General features: G+C 41.0%; 1 protein-coding gene across 3 annotated transcripts in view; it reads left to right on the top strand.

The window, feature by feature from the left end:
- Nucleotides 1-19,901, top strand: part of LOC108411445 (protein unc-13 homolog C-like) — a 331,641-nt gene that overhangs the window by 118,404 nt on the left and 193,336 nt on the right. For all 3 annotated transcript variants that reach the window (XM_037539851.1, XM_037539850.1, XM_037539852.1), the window contains one exon: nucleotides 19,126-19,279. In XM_037539851.1, coding sequence (XP_037395748.1) covers nucleotides 19,126-19,279 — 154 coding nt within the window. The remainder of the gene's footprint in view (nucleotides 1-19,125; nucleotides 19,280-19,901) is intronic.

Genomic DNA, 19,901 nt, shown 5'->3' with positions numbered 1-19,901 from the left:
CGAACTCCAGAGTCCCTGGAGTTTATAAAAGTCCTGTCCAGTCTAAATGCTCACACGACCGTTTTGACCCAGTGTGTATTGATGTTTTTTCAATGGTCTTATTGAACTTTTAATGTCGGAAAATCACGTGCAAAGGGGACCCCATTGTAGTGCCTATGAATGTACGATGTATATATATATATATAAACAAAACCTTGTATCTCATTTTTTAAATCATTTTTTAGTTTTTGCCATAATTTGAAAATGTCTGATGCTCTTTACATTGTCTGTAAGTTTCATGATGAATAAACCAGAAGAAACGACACAAAATGACTTGGGGGGGTTGGGGGGGGGTCTGGTTCCTTTGACTTACATTAAAAGTCCTTTTCCTGTAGTCCCCATTTTGAACATATGAGGTTTTGATCTGACAGCAGCGATATATATATATATATATAAATGGATCACTATTGAGGTGTAAAGCTTGATATTTAAACATGGAAATTAGCGAGGACCCGTTGAAGGTTCCTTCAGAAACCTGACATCAGCATGTTTTGACCCTAAGGAAGGATTGGAGAACACACTTGACTAACACTCTAATTTGGTTCCAAAACATCTAAATCTGTTTGCAGAGTGTGGAAACTGGTCTGTTTATTTCAGGGGCTAAAAAAAAAAAAGTCTAATTGGCAGCTGGACGATTTTACATGAATAATTACAGGTGAATCATTTCTCATGACACACTTTCTGTGCTCACTAATACACACTAGCACAGCAGCATTTACACACAGTCATACAGAAGATACACAAGACTCTCACTGTAAGCTAGTGCTTGTTTGACTACTGTGTGAATATAAATGGTTGAGCGGTTGTAAACTTGTAAATTTATATATTTCACATAATACATTTTATTTAATTCACTGTTAATGGTGAGCACCAGATGGAAGCTTGCAGAAAATATTCTATTCTTGCAAAGAATGACTTACTCTTCCAGTTAGTCAAGTATCTGCTTGCGTTTAGTGATTTCAATATAATTTAAACATTTGTTTAAAGTCGAGCCGAAGCCAAAAGTGACCTTTTTGCCTTAGTAAAAGTTCCTTTACCAGATCATATTAAGCAAGATTCATCATATCATTTAATAGAAAACAAAATCTTGTTATAATCTTCCATCAAAAACTAAGCACTTTTAGTTTTGATTACATCATCATGCATCAGTGGGCGGGGAAGAATATGACTTGGTTATTTCCAAGTTACAATACATTAAGCTACACAATAAGAACTATAAATAACAGCAAGTCTTAATCAATAGAAAATCATAACACATTGTCCTTCCACACCTTGACATATTCAGTGGTGCACGAAGTACACAAATCATGCACTCGAGTTAAAGTAGATACCCACCGTAAAATATTCCTCCAGTAAAAGTAGAAGTTCCTCCCTTTAGACCTCCACTTGAGTAAAAGTACTAAAGTATTTCCCTTCAAATGTACTTAAGTATAAAGTAAAAGTACTAAAAGAGTAATTCTGGCTCTGATGTCCTGTTATCATTTTTATAACCAGACTGGCTTCATGAACTCATTTCAGGTGAAAGTCCTCCAGCGTCTCTCTTGGTAAACCAGTCTTTTAATAGAACGTCATTAATTAGTGACGCTGACGTCTATTAAAATGATCAGAAGCACAAAACACTGAAGGTAAACAGTTTCCATCAGGGAGAACCGAGTGGCTCTGAAATCACTTTTTACACACAAGCAAAGTTTCAGTTTCAGATTTATTTACAACTTAGTTCCAAGTTTAAGTTGAATAAAAACTGGCTTTAAACTCAGGATCACAGATGAGCTCCTTTACTATGTTGATCTGTAGGCGTCTGTTCATAAACATAAACCAGCCCAAACTCATTTACTATAAAATGAAATGGTGTTTGTAGAAATTCAGAAAAAAGCCGCGTCAGTCTCGACTGCATATGTGGACATATTTCTATATTGAGCTCTATTTACACAAAGTTAGGTTAGTTCATCATTTATGTTGAACAGACTCTCCCAAAGTTTTACGCTGCTGCGCTGACGTTGAACCGCGTGCTGCACTGGGTCGGTATGACCAACAGGTCAAAACCAGCTCTAAACAAAGTGACCGCTGGGCCCTGATTGGTGCTCTGGCTTTGCGCTTCTTTCGTTTTGACATGTTACGTTTTTATACACACAGAAACCAAAAGGAACCACAGATTTCTCAAAATGTAGGAGGAAAAAGTCGGATATTAGACTCTGAAATGTAGTGGAGTGAAAGGAGAAAGTCCAGAACGGAGAAACTTCAGTACAGATACACCAAAAATACTAAAGTACAGAGACTAATTACATTTACTCAGTTACTGTCCACCTTTGGCCAGATTTGTGAGTTAAGCACTTATTTGACCACATACTGCTTTAACACAACACAAGAAATGCCTGTGAGTATGAGCTCTGAGTTGGATGGAGGATTTTTCCTACTTTACAGTTGGAAACTTCTCAGTTTCCTGTTGTGCTCATCTGAGACCCAGACTGGCTGCCATAGCCTTGACATTTCTGCACGTCTGTTTATGAACAGGCAGAAGAGAGTTCACCTGGACAGGAGCCGGCAGGAGTGGGCCGTCACGGGGGCTGTTAATTAAGAGCAGGTATTTCAGATATTGCCTGAGTGTAAAGGTCTGCGCTGTGTGAGTGGGAGAGAAACCTTGGAGCTTCGCTTTCTGAGCATGATTTACAGTGGAGTTGTGCAGGTCGTTGGAGCGTGGAGGAAAGGATTTAAAAAATGAACAACAAGAAGATGGATTCAGGAAAAAGAAGGAGGGAAAGCAAAGCTGTAACCAGGCAACAGGAGGCCAACAACTCATACTGGATATCATTTATTCCGATTTAGCCTGAAGCCGGGCTCCTTTGAGGAAAAAAGAGAAAACTGAGAGCAAATGAGAGAAGGAGAGAGAAGAGAGGGAGAGTGAATGAGAGAGAGATTAGGAGTGAATGAGGGAGGAGGACTGAGGGAGAAAATGAGTTTGATTAAGAACGAGAGTGCAGGCGTTGAATAAAACCATTTCATTGCCTTTGCCAATGGAACAAGTCAAGGTGCTCCAATCACACCATAAAGAAATTGCTGTGTTTCGAGAGTCCGAGGTCACACAGTTGGGCGGCGGTGCTAATTAAATCCAAACGAAGGTGAAATGGCTCCCGATTTGACAAGCAGAGTCCTTATAGGGTGTAAAAGCTTTATTTCATGCCTTATGGAGAACACTATGGGGCACGTGGGTGCCCTTTTAGAGCCAGCCAATGTCCATATGACCTGCTGCCCACTGCCTATAGCACATCTGCCACAAACCAGGTCCAGGGTTTTCATTAGCTGGTCAATACTGATAAAAACTCTGCAAGACTGGTGAACTGAGATCCCTTTAGATGCGATATGCTTTAAAATATTTTACCCAAAGTAACCATAAATAGTAAATATAATGCTCTGGCAAACATCGGCAGTCCTGGAGGTGGTCTTTTCCCCTAGTGCACAACTGTAGGGGGGTGGTGTTGTGCATGTGGGGGACGAATGCAGTCCTGGAGGTGGTCTTTTCCCCTAGTGCACAACTGTAGGGGGGTGGTGTTGTGCATGTGGGGGACGAATGCAGTCCTGGAGGTGGTCTTTTCCCCTAGTGCACAACTGTAGGGGGGTGGTGTTGTGCATGTGGGGGACGAATGCAGTCCTGGAGGTGGTCTTTTCCCCTAGTGCACAACTGTAGGGGGGTGGTTTTGTGCATGTGGGGGATGAATGCAGTCCTGGAGGTGGTCTTTTCCCCTAGTGCACAACTGTAGGGGGGTGGTGTTGTGCATGTGGGGGATGAATGCAGTCCTGGAGGTGGTCTTTTCCCCTAGTGCACAACCGAGACACGCAGATAAAGCTGTGTTTTGGTTGATTTCTGTTCCTGTTCCTCTTTCCTGTTTGTTTTCTGTACATTCTGGTTTGGACGCTGCCTCCTAGTGCACGTTCATGTACGTTGGCAGAAAACTACATGCTCGTCAAGCACACGTTGACAGATAGATTAACAGTACAAGTGCTGTTATTACTATACTTTAGTATTTTTTTTCTATTTATTTAGGTATTTTTTTAATCAACAAATTCTATTCAGGCACCTAATGAAACTCCAATCAGAACCCTACTGGGTGTGAAATGGGTCGGGGGTGGAGTGTGCCTGGGATTGGCTCTTTTCACATCTTACATGCCCCAGCAGTGGGCTTTTGGGAAAAAGAAGAAAACAATAAACACGTGAGACTGTGGGAACCCAAAGGTGACAGTGTTGAGGTAGAGTTCAGTGCCATTGGTGCTACTGAAAAAACCTGCATGCCCTCCATTACTTACAGAATTATTTGATCTGGTGTTCAGTGCTTCTTAGTAGAGGTTCCAAGATCTCCATATCCATTTCAGATTGTTGTAAAGGAAAGGAAACAGGTAAACGTGTTTTGGTGCTCTAGGCGAGTTGATTTTTTCTGGATGGTGCAGGCAGTTCTAGAATAAACCGCTTAATAAATGAATAAAACAATATCGCTGTTGGGACAAAAGCTCATATCTCCATTTTTGTCATGTTCCATTTTTTGGCATATTTTCAAAGTGCCTTGTGCTTTACAATGTGGGTGAAGTTCATGATGAAGTGACTGAATGAAAAGGCCCAAAACTGCTCTATAAAATCTCCGGCTCCATTGACTTACATTAAAAGTAGAGTATTTTTTTTTGTTTGTTTGTTTGTTTTTTGCCTGTAAAGTTCTCGTGTTGGAGATACAAGGTTTTGCACCGACAGCAGTGATATGCTGTTTAAGAAATTAAATTAGAAATGATTTTGAAGAAATACTTTTCCTTATTAACTGCAATTACATTTTGGACCGGGTATTTTTCTACTTGAGTAAAAAAACTTTTACTTTTTTTAACTAGATAAGTTAATTAGTACTTAAGTAAGGGACTTGTGTACTTCTGCCACCTCTGATCAGCCTATAGATACATGTCCTGATATGTGACAACACAGTGTAGGTTTTATGCAGCAACATCTAGAATTTTGCTCATTACTGGACACAAAAGTGTCCTAGCAAAAACTTTTTGGGTTACACTGTTAGGAAGGCTTGTCATTGAAAACCTTTACATTTGTGGCAGAGAAGTGGTTTGTACACATTACTGGACAGCAGATACCCATTAAGGGCCGAAGCTTATTTTGCTGCATATAAGGCATTCAGTTTAATCCAAATTGACTCGGTAGAAATGAAGGGAAGCAGGAAAGCTTTTAACAGCTTAAACATGCCTTCTTAAAACATTCAGCAAGTAAAATGACAGTCTAAGCAAAGAATGAAAACTGTCTAGATTAGGCTTTTGTTGATTCAGCATTTGGTTAACTTCTTAACATTGTGTCCTGGACTATGATGGATGAATGCATTGTAGGCAAAGGGCATCTTACATGAAGGCATCTGGCTTCCCCCCGTAGAAACAGGGGCCTCAGAGCTGGGACACTGGCGAATCTGACTATTCCGGGCGCCTAGGCAGAGTGGGGCCCCTTTAGTTCTGAGTAATTTTAACTTTTTAGAAGGTGTAAAAGTGCGTTTGTGCAATTCACAGAAATGCGTCGATTGCCACTGAATAGAACAGCACTTTGCAGCCTGTGAGCACACAACAGGTCAAATAGGGAGGCAGCCGTTAGTTTGGAGCCAATTAACTTTAGCGTCCAGCTGTGTGACCTTAAAATCGTGAAACACCATGGTCATCTACAAATCTGTTTCTTGCTCTCAGCATCGTTTGTTGCAATACGTTATTTTGCCCACGATCTGATCCGAGTATGTTAATGACACTGACCTGATCTGTCATGCCTGCATGGATTATACAACCAGGCAGCTTAGGGTACGAAACGCCAGGCTGCCAATTAATGAAGCACGCATTATGTCAGCATTGTGATTGTGCATGATTATGGATAAAACATGTAGGCACGTTTGTATTGATCATTACTGTGAAGATGATTATGTAACATGATTACCTGTTGACTTTGGAACCATCATGTGTTTACTAAACTTTTTAACATTTCCTTGAACTTTAACTGCAATTTAGCTGAAAAACAAATAAGCAAGTGTAAAAATGATAAATAAATAAAAGAAGCGATGTGTAATGAATAAATACCTGCACATTTAAATAAATCATTGAAAAGTAATAATTACACATATAAACTATATTAAACAAGATTACCTATAGTGCACTTCTACAACCTACTGAAAACTCCTAAGCATATTGCTGCTGTCGGAACAAAATCTCGTATCTCCGAAAATGTAACTGTACGGGAGAAGGAAAAGACATACTCTATTTTTAACCACTTATGCTTGTGTTGAACTGTTTTCCATGGGAAAATTTAATGTGGCAAAATGATGTGACGCTCTGGAGTCTGGAATGTGTTTTTTACTTTTTTGTTAACGTGATCATTTGAAAGTGTGTTTAATATTGGCTTATTGTCACGATTGGCTCCTCCCAGTCTTCCATGCGCATCTGTTTACGTGTCGATGTGCTTCTTTGTTTGGTTTCCTCCCGGTTCTGCCCCCTTGTTTCTTGACTCCGCCCTTGATTGTTTCCACCGGTTTTCCACCTGTGTCTTGTGGACCTGGATGTTGTATTTAAGCCCTGTGTTTTGCCCTGTGTGTCCTCTGGTCTTTGTTTGATGGATGGTGTATGGTATATGGTATTGTTAGGTGTTTGGATTTCTGTCTTCCTTGTCATGTCTGTCCCTCCTGCTCTCTGTATTGACTCCCTGAACCCGGACAGTTTTGACCCTGAGTATGGATTTGCCTCGAATGAATCTCGCTTATCTCAGCGTATGCGTCCGCCTCATCATCGCCCCCAGCGTTACACTTATGATCAAATTTGACTGACTTTTGGTTTTTCCATTTGAATTTACATGACCAAATTATTCAGTAACTGCATGAAATTATTATATTTTTTTATGTTCCCCTGAAATTAACAGAACGTGTGTTTTATGATCTCCATATCACCACACGCTCACAATTTACTGCTGAAAGCCAAAAATCTCCAATGCTCTTTGTGTTGTTTTCTAAAAGTGATGTTTCCAGAGCAGATCACTGAAGAGACGCCGTCTGTTTATAGTTTAGAGCCCAGATTTGGGGAAAAACGGGTCGACTTTCAGTAGAAAAACAAAGTTCAGCTTCTTTTATTATAAGGGTTTAAAATGACGTCACCGTCTATTAGACTGGAGAGAAGAGCTACAGCCTCACACGACGCCCAGCTTCTGAATGGAGCTTATGGAATATGAACGTTATGAAGAACATGACCAAGTGGGTTTTGGAAACACTGGTGGTTCCAAGGAGTTTAAGGGGCTAATGTAAGTCGGTGGAACCAGACTTTTTTCCCAGTAATTTTGGGCCATTTTTTTGGTTGTTTTCATCATGACTTTTACACACAATGTTAAATCAAATCATAATACATTACACAGGTGCAAAGTGAGTGAAAATCTTAGGTGCGTAGCCCCCTTATAGAATTTAAATACAAAATATATATATATATATATATAAGTATCTAAGAAGAAAAAGAAATATGTAGTGTGTGTGTGTGTGTGTGTGTATATATATATATATATATATATATATATATATATATATACACACACAGTATTGAGTTATTCCAGTGTACAGTGTAAAGAGCAACAAATTATGCCAAAAACTGAAAAACTGGAGATTCAAGGTTTTGTTGCAACAACAGCATTATGTAAAAATAATAAATGAAAATAAATTAGATCAAAATCCAAAATCACTTAGAATTAAATTGTATTCCATTAGCTTATATTGAAAGTTTACAAAGTTTTGTCCTTCTCCTGCAAAATCACTTTTCTGAAGGTACAAGATTTTGCATGGACAGCGACAGCGCACACATATATACCACTTTATTGGCTTATGAAAATGCAGGTTGCAGATAATTCCCATTTGTGGCAGAAAAAAAAAGAAAAGAAAGGTTTGGACCTGGATCAGGCACAAAATAACCAATATCCAGTCCAAGTGCCGCTGAATCACATCAGGACATCTCTGCTAATTAGTGGCGTTTGCCTTGCATAGACTCCTCTGGCCGCTCCATCGTTTTCATTGCTCGCTTTGGTTTCTGGATTGAAGTTCAGATTTGGCTGATAACTAGTCGATAGCACAGCTGTCCAAGGCAGAACCATCTATGTGAAATTGCCTCCTGCAAGGTCGCGCTGGCCCTCGGTGTGTACTGACTGACACAGATGTGTAAAACCCAGCAACACCACAGAGGACAGCTGACAAATAACAACAGATGCTGCCGTCTGTAATTGTACACCTATTCAGTGGCCCTATGAGGCAGGCGGAGCTCATATAGTGGGCAGATTGGACCCACAAGGTAGGGGGTTCTAATTAAGTTGGTGAGTGTAAAGCTGTTCCACTGTCTTTTTACTCTGTACATTTGATACAATTACTCAGTTTTTTCAGTGCAGTCATTACACTCACCTTAATGCCCTCTAATTACCAACAAATCACTGTTAATAAGTCTGGAGCTGTGTTCCAGAGGCGAGCGTGCAATTACCACAGTTTCCCTCCTGTTCACAAAGAGAGCACGCGCCCATTAAGTAGATGCATAGACGTCATTTCTTGTCCTTAAAATGAATAAATTCTTCTCCTTGTGAGCCTCCATTGCTACACACTACAGATGAACATCCAATAGCGGTGGAATACATGGTACATTCAAGCAATACAACACGAGGGGGAGTGTTTTATCGTGAAATAACATCACGGCTGTGGTTTGGTGGCCGTAGATCATCACAGCCGTGATGTTATTGGTGATAACTCACTCCTGGAGTGTCTCTACTGCTTTAATACAGCAGTTAAATAAATACAGTAAGAAATGAATAAACAGCGCGTTTAATATGTTTTAATGTTCAGTTCCTTCCTCCTAATTATAGCTCCTTAACGAGCAGCTTGGTGCTACGTCAGAGTAACAAGCTCCGCCCACTCGCTGCTCAGCCAGCAGTTCGTCCTCCAGCTCCTTACACTAAATTCCCAAACTGGGAATAATATACAGGGTCAGTTTTATGGCTCAGTCTGATCTGGTCCGACTCTGAAGATCAGACCCGTCTGGCGAATGGTGTTGGGTTCATTTCTGGCTGATTCCAGGTTGTTCAGCTGTTCTTCTGTCACAGCTGCGACTGAAAAGCTGCTCAGTGGTGACGACAGTTTGGGAATTTAGTGTCGTCTCATCGTCAGAGTCGGACCCAATCGGCTGTCGGTCAGACGTGATCTTAAAAGTGTCTTTTTTTTGTTTGTGTGCAAAGTAAAAGCCGTAGCTTAGCAACGGCGTCTCAGTGGAGTGATACAGAGTTTGTGAAAAACTTGCGATGTTATGGTGAAATAACAGAACGCCTCTCAACCAATCAGCTTGTGTTGCTGGAACTAACTGTTGTATAATACTTTATAGTCTATATAGTCATGTTTGTTATCGCAAATAAATAACATCGGTTGTGCTTTTGATGGTCAGTGCAAAGCAGGATCTATGATAATTCTATAATAATGCACGGTGCTTCTATGACAGTGGTAAAAATAGAATTCTAATGGTGTAATATATCCGTAATATATTCAACACTGGAGCTGTAGAACTGTTAATTCACCCTTTATCTCTGAACCCTTTAACCATTTTTACGAAACTGTTCCACGTTTGAGGGAAAGTTTCCTGCCAGAGATGCGAGAAAAGCCACTATAGCTGAATTAAAGCTTAAAAGCACAAAGCGATGTGCATTTTTGTTTGTATTTTTTAGCCTGTACTAGTACATCAGCATATACTGAGACATACTTACAGCCAAGACAGTAAAACGTTACTTCAATAAAATAGAACTGTAACTTGGTGGTTTGACTTTTGTTGATAGGACAACATGGCTCTTCTCAACATTTTGGTTGCCGACCCCTACATTAAGATGTACTACTCGATCAGCAGCAGAATGCAGAGTCAGTACATGTAGCTTTCTCTGTTTCATGTTGCGGCTGTGTGCCTTATAGCTCTGTGCAGGGCGGCAAGTAACAGCTCCATTACAACTGAATCACTGACACATGTGCAGAACCTTCTTGCCTCGAGCCCTGCTTTATGCATACATTACTTATATATACTTGTGAATAATGTCTTTGGCTGTAAGCTTCCATAATGTATTGCCTTTTTTCGGTAGCTGTGTAGCCTTTAGCTGGCTGAGTAGTTATATAAGTTGTATCAGCGGTCATATTCAGCACTTTAAGGTGTATATATTCACCACTTTTTGGGGATTGAATAGAGAATTACTTGTGATCCCTCGGTTCTCTGAGGGCTGGAGCTAATAAAGAAATGGGAAATCCATACATACGTACATAATAGGCCATACTTAATCTTGACCCCCCCTTATCTGTCAAATCTTCTCCAAATCGCAACTTCTCCCCGCTCGCTCAGATCCTCCTCTTCCATTCATCTCTCTGTACCTTCTGCTCGTCTGAGTACCATGAGGAGCAGAGCTTTCAGCTGCTCTGCTCCCAAACTCTGGAACTCCCTCCCACCTGACATCCGGAACATTGACTCTTTTCCTCTTTTCAAATCCACTCTTAAAACTCACCGGTTCAAAATAGCCTACTCTCTCTGTTGATGTTGGTTTTATATATATATATATATATATAAACCCTACATTTTGTACAGTGTCCTTGAGTGTCGAGAAAGGCGCTTTTAAATTAAATATATTATTATTATTATTATAAATCACCAAGAAGATGTCAGGATTTCCCCAGATGGGAAATGTCGAGGCCAAGTGGACAAGGGTTTGTTAAAGCCGGCAGTTATTCTGACACCACACATGCTGATGATGTTAGTGTTAGGAGCCTAGCTACCATAACAGACTGTTTACAGAGTGATAGTAGCAGCCACACACATGTGCACCACTCTAGTGTACATTCTGTTTTGCTAGTGTTGTAAGAGTGCTTGTTGACTTCATCCACACCTGTAGACAGTTCACTAAATTGCTCCTCTCAGTTCTAAAACCGAAAGTGTGGTTAATGATAGAGATGTTTCCGCTCTAGACAGACTAAACTGGAGCTCAGCTTTCAGATTTACGACTTTAAGAATCTGTGTGAATAAATCACGGTGCTGGTCTTCGTTCTGCCAGTGTTGATGTCTCACTGTCTTTGCACACTGAGCAACAGAGAGGTCCCTCTGTCCCTCTCCTCGGCCTTTATTAATCACTCTTAGACCGGTCAGTTGACAGGGATAATCAGCCTGGCTGGGCCTGTGAGGCTGGCCTGGAATGGCTTGCAAGTACTGAATTTCACACTAGAGTACACCGCGGCATTAGGACAGCAGGGGTACGGCAAATATGAGGGATGAGCAATTTCACATCTTTTCCATTCAGGTCTCGTTGTTGACAAGTACATTCAAATATCCGCGCTGAGCGATGTTTGTTTATTTGATGTTATTATACAGCAGTTAGTTCTGGCCACGCAAGCTGATTGGTTGGAAAGTTTTCTAGCTGTGCTGTTATTTCACCATAAAATCACTGCTTTTTCACAAACACTGCATCACTCTGCTGAGATGCCGTTGCTAAGCAACGACTCTGACAGCTGTAGGAGACGCTCAAACCATTTGAACGTTTTTACTTCTTACTTTGCCACAAACAGAAAACGGACACTTTCAAGATCCGATTTGACTGACAGCCGATTTGGTCCGACTCTGACGACGTGACGACACTAAATTCCCAAACTGTCGTCACCACTGAGCTGCTTTTCAGTCGTAGCTGTGACAGAAGAACAGCTGAACAACCTGGAATCAGCCAGAAATGAACCCAACACCATTCACCAGACGTGTCTGATCTTCAGAGTCGGACCAGATCAGACTGAGCCATAAAACTGACCCAATAAAAGACAGAAAAGCTGCTCAGTGGTGACGACAGTTTGGGAATTTAGTGTAAGGAGCTGGAGGACGAACTGCTGGCTGAGCAGCGAGTGGGCGGAGCTTGTTACTCTGACGAGCTGCTCGTTAAGGAGCTATAATTAGGAGGAAGGAACTGAACATTAAAACATTAAACGCCGCGTTCACGGCCAGTTTATTCATTTCTTACTGTATTTATTTAGCTGCTGTATTAAAGCAGTAGAGACACTCCAGGAGTGAGTTATCACCAATAACATCACGGCTGTGATGATCTACAGCCACCAAACCACAGCCGGGATGGTATTTCATGATAAAACACTCCCCCTCGTGTTGTATTGCTTAAATAACACTGTTAGAGGCAGCGATGAGTAATATTAAGTGAGATGTCATTGGGTCTGTCGTCAGTTGGGGCTTCGGCTAGGAAGTAAAATAGCTAATCTGTAATTTTTCTACTTTAGGCTTGTATTTAATAGCTGCACACAATGAACGAAGAAGATGTTTAAATTGTTAACCGCATGTTTTTGAATGGCTGATAACTCGAGAACTCGTGTTATGAATGTTGCAGGCAAAGGATGAGATGCTGTATCAGCTGCTTCTATATTTTATGTGACTCAGTAAAAAAATTCCAGCTAATTCACCAAATATTTCATTTTTTCCTCCAGAACTCCACAAGCTCTTTCTGAATCCCCGATCACATAACTCTCCGAGGAGTCTGGATATCCATATATGTGACCAAATATTGCCTCTGTAATAAAGCGCACCCTGTTCCTCCAGCAGCTCCTGCTGTTATCTGTCAGCCGTGCTGTGTGAAATGTCTTCTTCCTGCCCGCGTGCGTTTCTGTGTCTGAGCCTCTTTTGTTCTCTGAATTTGTGGATGTCTTTGTACCCGCTTTGCTTTAAGCTCCTTGAGCGTGTGTTTTTGTGTTTGCTGCTACTCATTCCTGCTCATGAGTTTGTGTGTGAGAGTGAACGCTGCAGAATTTGCTTGTCGGTTTGTTTAGTTCACCGTATCTCAACTCAGCAGAGATTTCAGGGTGTTGCACCACTACCTGTACACCAGTGAGTGCACAGCGTACTCTCTTGTTGTTTAAGTATGATCAATATTCCTATACCTTCTATGTTTTCTGTATAGTTTTCCAAAAACCTCTGCTCAAGTGCTGTATGTGCCTCAGATAAGGCCTTTTCTCAGGGCTCAGGAGGGGGAGGTGGAATGTGATATTATTGGTTAAAGTGGCAGAAAACCGTATAAATAAAAATAACGCCTGGCCACGACTCAGTAAACCACGAGAGCGAAAGAATTAAGACGTGACCATATGATTAAGTCTTGACCGCAGCTTAAAAATGTATGACCTCGTTCCCACACCTTACTAAGTTGTGGCCATAACTTAATTATCTCTTTCTCATGCCTTACTTAGTCATGGCCACGTAATATTTTTATTCTTACGCAATGTCACCAGCAGGACTCTGTAGAAAACTTTTCTTTGTTTATTTATTTTATAGTTTAAGTGATACCGTTTTGATCCCACAACCGGGGAAATTCCACCTCCGCATTTAACCCATCCATGCAAGTGAAGCACCACACACACACTAGGGGGCAGTGAGCACACTTGCCCGGAGCGGTGGGCAGCCCTATCCACGGCGCCCGGGGAGCAATTGGGGGTTAGGTGTCTTGCTCAAGGACACCTCAGTCATGGACTGTCGGCGCTGGGGATTGAACCTTCCTGTCACAGGGCCAGATCCCTAACCTCCAGCCCACGACTGCCCCAATGTTTGATGCGTTTTATAACGTTGTAGTGTTTAAGTCCAGTCTTGAGACCATAAATGAGCAGCCTCAGGCTTGTGTTGGTCTCAACCTCATTCAGACTCGACTGCAAGCTCAGTTATTAATAACTATGAGCAAAAACAAAATACAGTCCTTTTCGCTGTATCAAGGGTTCATAAGCCTCTGCAACTTGGCCCACACAAAGACCACAAAAGCTTCTGTGGATTTAAGCGATCAGATGTTTTTTTCTGACTGAGAAGCTGGTTTGGCAGCTACCGAGTGCTGGATGTCAGGCTATAGAGAGGAAAGCTGAGGAGTTCAGGATCAGATCGACAGGTTTGGATACATATCTCTGAGTCTCTGAGTGACGCTGGAAACCGTTGGCTTTCAAAGCTTCAGCTGAAATGAGGCCTGAACAAACAGCACAGAACTGCAGTGACTGCTTTCAGCTCTCAGGCAGATGAAGCCCAGCGCTGCGTATTCACTGCTGGATTTCCTTTGTTTTAGTTTATGCCTGCATGGAAAATATAAGCATAAGCAAACATTCTGCCAGAACAATCAATGAGCTTGATAAAAATATGTTTTATTTTGGTGGATTATCAACACTGTCATAATTAAAATTACATTTTAATTACAGTATAGTATATATAGTATAGTATATATAGTATAGCATATATAGTTAAATATCTATATCATAATTAATTTTTGCATTAAAAAAAGAAAAACTGCAGTACCACCACGGCACACTTTGTATTATTTTTATTATTATTATATTGTGTTGTAGGTCTTCTATTAGATGTTAATTCTTTACTATTCTAGTTAAAGATTAGATTTTTCTAATATTTTAGTTTTCATATTGCCTACAATCTAAGTTGGGTCTTTTACTTTATTTTAATGTGTTTTCGTTATATATTTTATTATATATTTTGTTATATATTTTTATTATTTTTATATAAAAATCTTTTTGTCTTGATGATTTTCATTTGTTTTACTTCATTTCAACTTTCAAAGTTTCATTTCAACCTTTTCAATCCCTTGTAATTTGCTCAGGTAGACTGTAAATGAGGGTCACCCTCAGTCTAAATAAAGGTTAATGGTTGATTGATTTGTTTAAATAAAATCTGCTAGATGTTGATGTGTCCCGGTCTAGATGTTGATGTGTCCCGGTCTAGATGTTGATGTGTCCCGGTCTAGATGTTGATGTGTCCCGGTCTAGATTTCGATGTGTCCTGGTCTAGATGTTTATGTGTCCCGCTCTAGATGTTGATGTGTCCCGGTCTAGATGTCGATGTGCCCCGGTCTAGATGTTGATGTGTCCCGGTCTAGATGTTGATGTGTCTCAGTCTAGATGTCGATGTGTCTCGGTCTAGATGTCGATGTGTCTCGGTCTAGATGTTGATGTGTCTCGGTCTAGATGTGGATGTGTCTCGGTCTAGATGTCAGTGTGTCTCGGTCTAGATGTCTATGTGTCTCGGTCTAGATGTTGATGTGTCTCGGTCTAGATGTCGATGTGTCTCGGTCTAGATGTCAGTGTGTCTCGGTCTAGATGTTGATGTGTTTAGATGTTGATGTGTCTCGGTCTAGATGTTGATGTGTCCCGGTCTAGATGTCGATGTGCCCCAGTCTAGATGTCACTGTGTTTAGATGTTGATGTGTCTCAGTCTAGATGTCGATGTGCCCCGGTCTAGATGTCGATGTGCCCCAGTCTAGATGTTGATGTGTCTCGGTCTAGATGTCAATGTGTTTAGATGTTGATGTGTCTCGGTCTAGATGTTGATGTGTCTCGGTCTAGATGTTGATGTGTCCCGGTCTAGATGTCGATGTGCCCCAGTCTAGATGTCAATGTGTTTAGATGTTGATGTGTCTCAGTCTAGATGTCGATGTGCCCCGGTCTAGATGTCGATGTGCCCCAGTCTAGATGTTGATGTGTTTCGGTCTAGATGTCAATGTGTTTAGATGTTGATGTGTCTCGGTCTAGATGTTGATGTGCCCCAGTCTAGATGTTGATGTGTCTCGGTCTAGATGTCGATGTGCCCCAGTCTAGATGTTGATGTGTCTCTGTCTAGATGTCAATGTGTTTAGATGTTGATGCGTCTCGGTCTAGATGTTGATGGGCCCCAGTCTAGATGTCGATGTGCCCTGGTCTAGATGTTGATGTGCCCCAGTCTAGATGTTGATGTGTCCCGATCTAGATGTCGATGTGCCTCAGTCTAGACGTTGATGTGTCCCGGTCTAGATGTTGATGTGCCCCAGTCTAGATGTTGATGTGTCTCGGTCTAGATGTCAATGTGTTTAGATATTGATGTGTCTCGGTCTAGATGTCGATGTGCCCCAGTCTAGATGTTGATGCGTCTCGGTCTAGATGTTGATGGGCCCCAGTCTAGATGTCGATGTGCCCCGGTCTAGATGTTGATGTGCCCCAGTCTAGATGTTGATGTGTCCCGATCTAGATGTCGATGTGCCCCAGTCTAGACGTTGATGTGTCCCGGTCTAGATGTTGATGTGCCCCAGTCTAGATGTTGATGTGTCTCGGTCTAGATGTCAATGTGTTTAGATATTGATGTGTCTCGGTCTAGATGTCGATGTGCCCCAGTCTAGATGTTGATGTGTCCCAGTCTAGATGTCGATGTGCCCCAGTCTAGATGTTGATGTGCCCCGGTCTAGATGTCGATGTGCCCCAGTCTAGATGTTGATATGTCTCGGTCTAGATGTCAATGTGTTTAGATGTTGATGTGTCTTGGTCTAGATGTCAATGTGTCCCAGTCTAGATGTTGAAGTTTCAAAACATACTGTTCAAAGATTAGACTCCATATAAAGAAGATAAACTGTGAACCCATCTCCTTTTGAATTCACTGTTTTTGTGATGTCACAAAAAACAGCTCACACATACTTATATCTGCCTATTCAGCCCACAGCAATTTAGCCCCACCCACTCATGCTGAAGTTATAAAGAGTGTTTCAGCCTGTACCGCCACTTGAATGAGGGGCATTACAGGACTGCCAGAAAGAACTCATTTACATATATCTGTCTTAAAGGCACAGTAACAACACAGTCTGTTTAATTCTAAGGGATAAAAGATGTGAATAGTTCATGAATCAAAATAATATTTTGGTACATAAAATCACAGATCATGAAGTGAAAAGAGAAAAGGTCAAATAGAGGAAACAATGTGGGATTATGGCTCTTTCATTGTCATGATGTGGTGATTTGTGTTTAGTATGGTCAGGAGGCTTGGGTTAATGAGGTTAAAGTGAAACCTGACAAAAATGTAAAGATCGTTTTGTTATACACATTAAAACTCTACAGTAACAGTAACAGTGATCATATTCAAATCATAACAACGTATCTCCTCTTCTGCTTATAAACATAAATGTGGCCTGGGTTTCCAAATGATTCTTCTACTTATCCAGTGAACTACGACTCAGAACTAGTTCATGTGAATTTACATGTTTTTATTATCACTTATTTTAACTTAAAGCGTTCGTATGATTTGTGCTGATATCATAGCGCTTTTATTTTAACGCCCTACTTTTCATTCTCTTCATCTAAGCCATGAGCTGTTTGAACACACTGGGATGCTTTTATGACAGTAGTGTGTGTGAGAGAGAGAGAGAGAGAAGAGCAAGTGACAGAGCAAGAGAGCAAGAGAGAGAGCAAGAGAGAGGGAGACAGAGAGAAAGAGAGAGATGTAATTTTCCGTAAAAGCCCTGCAGGCTTGGTGCTAATTTTAGTGACCTGCTGCGTTTGAAGACAGCCGACTTCCTCCTTATTCATGCAGCTCTATCGTCGTCTTCTCTCTCTCTCTCTCTCTCTCTCTCTCTCTCTCTCTCTCGCTCTCTCGCTCTCTCTCTCGCTCTCTAACTCTCTCGCTCTATAATGAGTCTTCTCTACCCAGCAGAACTCTTTCATGGTCCTTCATGTTTTAGCCCTGAAGCTTTGAGTCTTTCTGGGTCCCTATTTTGGCCGTCCACGTCCACATGTTATAAATAAGCTCTAAAATTCAGTCAATATTATGGTCATTTGTCTTCTACTTAGTTAAAGAACAGAAATCCTGTTGTCTGAAAATGTAGTTGGATGCTAATGGGCAGGTGCTGTAAGACATTTTCCTTTGGAGCCGTACTTTAAAATATCAGGCAGCAGCTTCACAGGGTTGGAAAAAGTACTGAAAATTCCTGCTTAGGTAAAAATACAGCTTCTGTCTGGATAATCAGCTCAAACACAAGTTGCACAAAATGAGCAATAAGTTGTTTATTGTAAACCTGCTCCAGTTAGTCGTTTGTTGATATTTGCCTTATTGAAGAAATGTAAGCTGTTCATCAGGTCAGGATCTACTTTGTCATATTTTTCATTTTATTGTGCGCCAGATGTTTTCAGCGGTGACAGGTCTGGACAGCAGGCAGGTCAGTGTAGCGCCCAGACTCTTTTAATACAGTGAACCCCTCTCCATCTTTACTTCTGAAAGACTCTCTGAGATGCTTTTTTATACTCAGTCATGTTACCGACCTGTTGCCAATCAACCACCAGCTGTTTGTTGTAGCATTACACAACTTTACCAGCCTTTTGCTGCCCTGTCCCAACTTTTTTGGAACGTGTTGCTGGCATCAAATTAAAGATGGGCAAATATTTTTCAAAAAACGATCAAATTTCTCAGTTTGACCGTTTGAAATGTTGTCTTTGAGGCATTTTCAATGAAATATAGGGTTTGAATGATTTGCACATCACTGCTTTTTGTCTCAACTTTTTGGAAATAAACACACCTGTGTTTATGTGATGTGACAAACATAGTTATAGAACATAAACGACGGTTCTGCATTTAATCAAGCTCTCCTGATCATTATTCTAAAATGAGAACAAGCTAATTTAACTAAGATTATGGAGCCAACAAGCTAACTGCTTTATGATATGACGAGTTTGGGAACGTGAGGAGTTTTAGTTGTCGTTCAGAACGTCTTCAGTGTTTCGTGTGACAAACGTTTTTGATGTTGTACAGTAACTGGAAGATGTTCTAGTCTAGTGCCGTGTCTACACGCTTCTCTACATGCGTGCAAAGCTGAGTTTTATGTATGCAGTGCAGGTATCAGGACTGCAGCTGGAAAAAGCTCCAAGCCAACACCTTTTCAGAAAAATATGCCTGTGTTTCTGCCCTTTGGTTTAATTTGTATACATCTTCACAGTGTTTATAGCTGTTTCTTTAGCTCCCAAAGTAAAATTCCTAGAGGATATAAAGAGGACTGTCTGTTTTTAATGTATGTGAAAAATTTAAACTGTCAAAACGGAGACAGGAGGGTTGTTTTAGCAGCGATATCGGCAGTAACAGTGTGTAGTGATAATAATTGCTTTCTTATTTTCAGCATTTTTAGTCACCCCTGAGAGATGAGTGCAGCGCGAGAGAGAGAGGTTGAGCCTGTGTCTAAGTTTTTAATCAGTTCTCTCTCTCACTCTCTCTCTCGCTCTCTCTCTCTCTCTCTTTCAGTCATTTCTCCTGCCTTTCATCTAAGTACATGTGTCCTGGTGTCCCAGCTGTAATGAGTAACCTGCTGGCCAACATCAACGCCTACTTCGCCCACACTACCACCGCCACCACCAACATCTCTGCTTCAGACAGATTCGCCGCTTCAAACTTCGGGGTCAGTTCATCATCTTCTGTGGAATGGATGGATGGATGGATGGATGGATGGATGGATAGATAATAGATTCATGATGGAATACTGATGGATAATGGAGAGTGGATGGTTGGAAGACTGATGGTTGAGTTTATTCATGGATGAATGGATGAAAGGATGGAGGATTCATGAATGTCTAGGTGGATGGAGGGTTAGATAATTTATTAATAATCATTTATAATGAATTATGATGGATACATAACAGAATGAGTGGATGGAAGATTGATAGTTGTCTTAAATTATGGATGGATGGATGGATGGATGGACGGATGGATGGATAATGAATGGTTAAATAGATAAATGTATAGATAATGAATAATGGACACCTGTATAGATGGATAGATAGTTGACTGGATGACTGGATTGGTTAATTGGTGGAGGGATGGATGGATGGATGGATGGATGGATGGATGGATGGATGGATAGATAGATGTCTTCATTTATGGATGGATGGATGGATAGATAGATGATTAGTTGACTGGATGACTGGATTGGTTAATTGGTGGATGGATGGATGGATGGATGGATGGATGGATGGATGGATGGATAGATAGATGATTAGTTGACTGGATGACTGGATTGGTTA

The sequence above is a fragment of the Pygocentrus nattereri genome, chromosome 7, assembly GCF_015220715.1.
Source record: "Pygocentrus nattereri isolate fPygNat1 chromosome 7, fPygNat1.pri, whole genome shotgun sequence".
Taxonomy (NCBI): Eukaryota; Metazoa; Chordata; class Actinopteri; order Characiformes; family Serrasalmidae; genus Pygocentrus; species Pygocentrus nattereri.
This window is presented reverse-complemented; position numbering and strand designations above follow the sequence as displayed.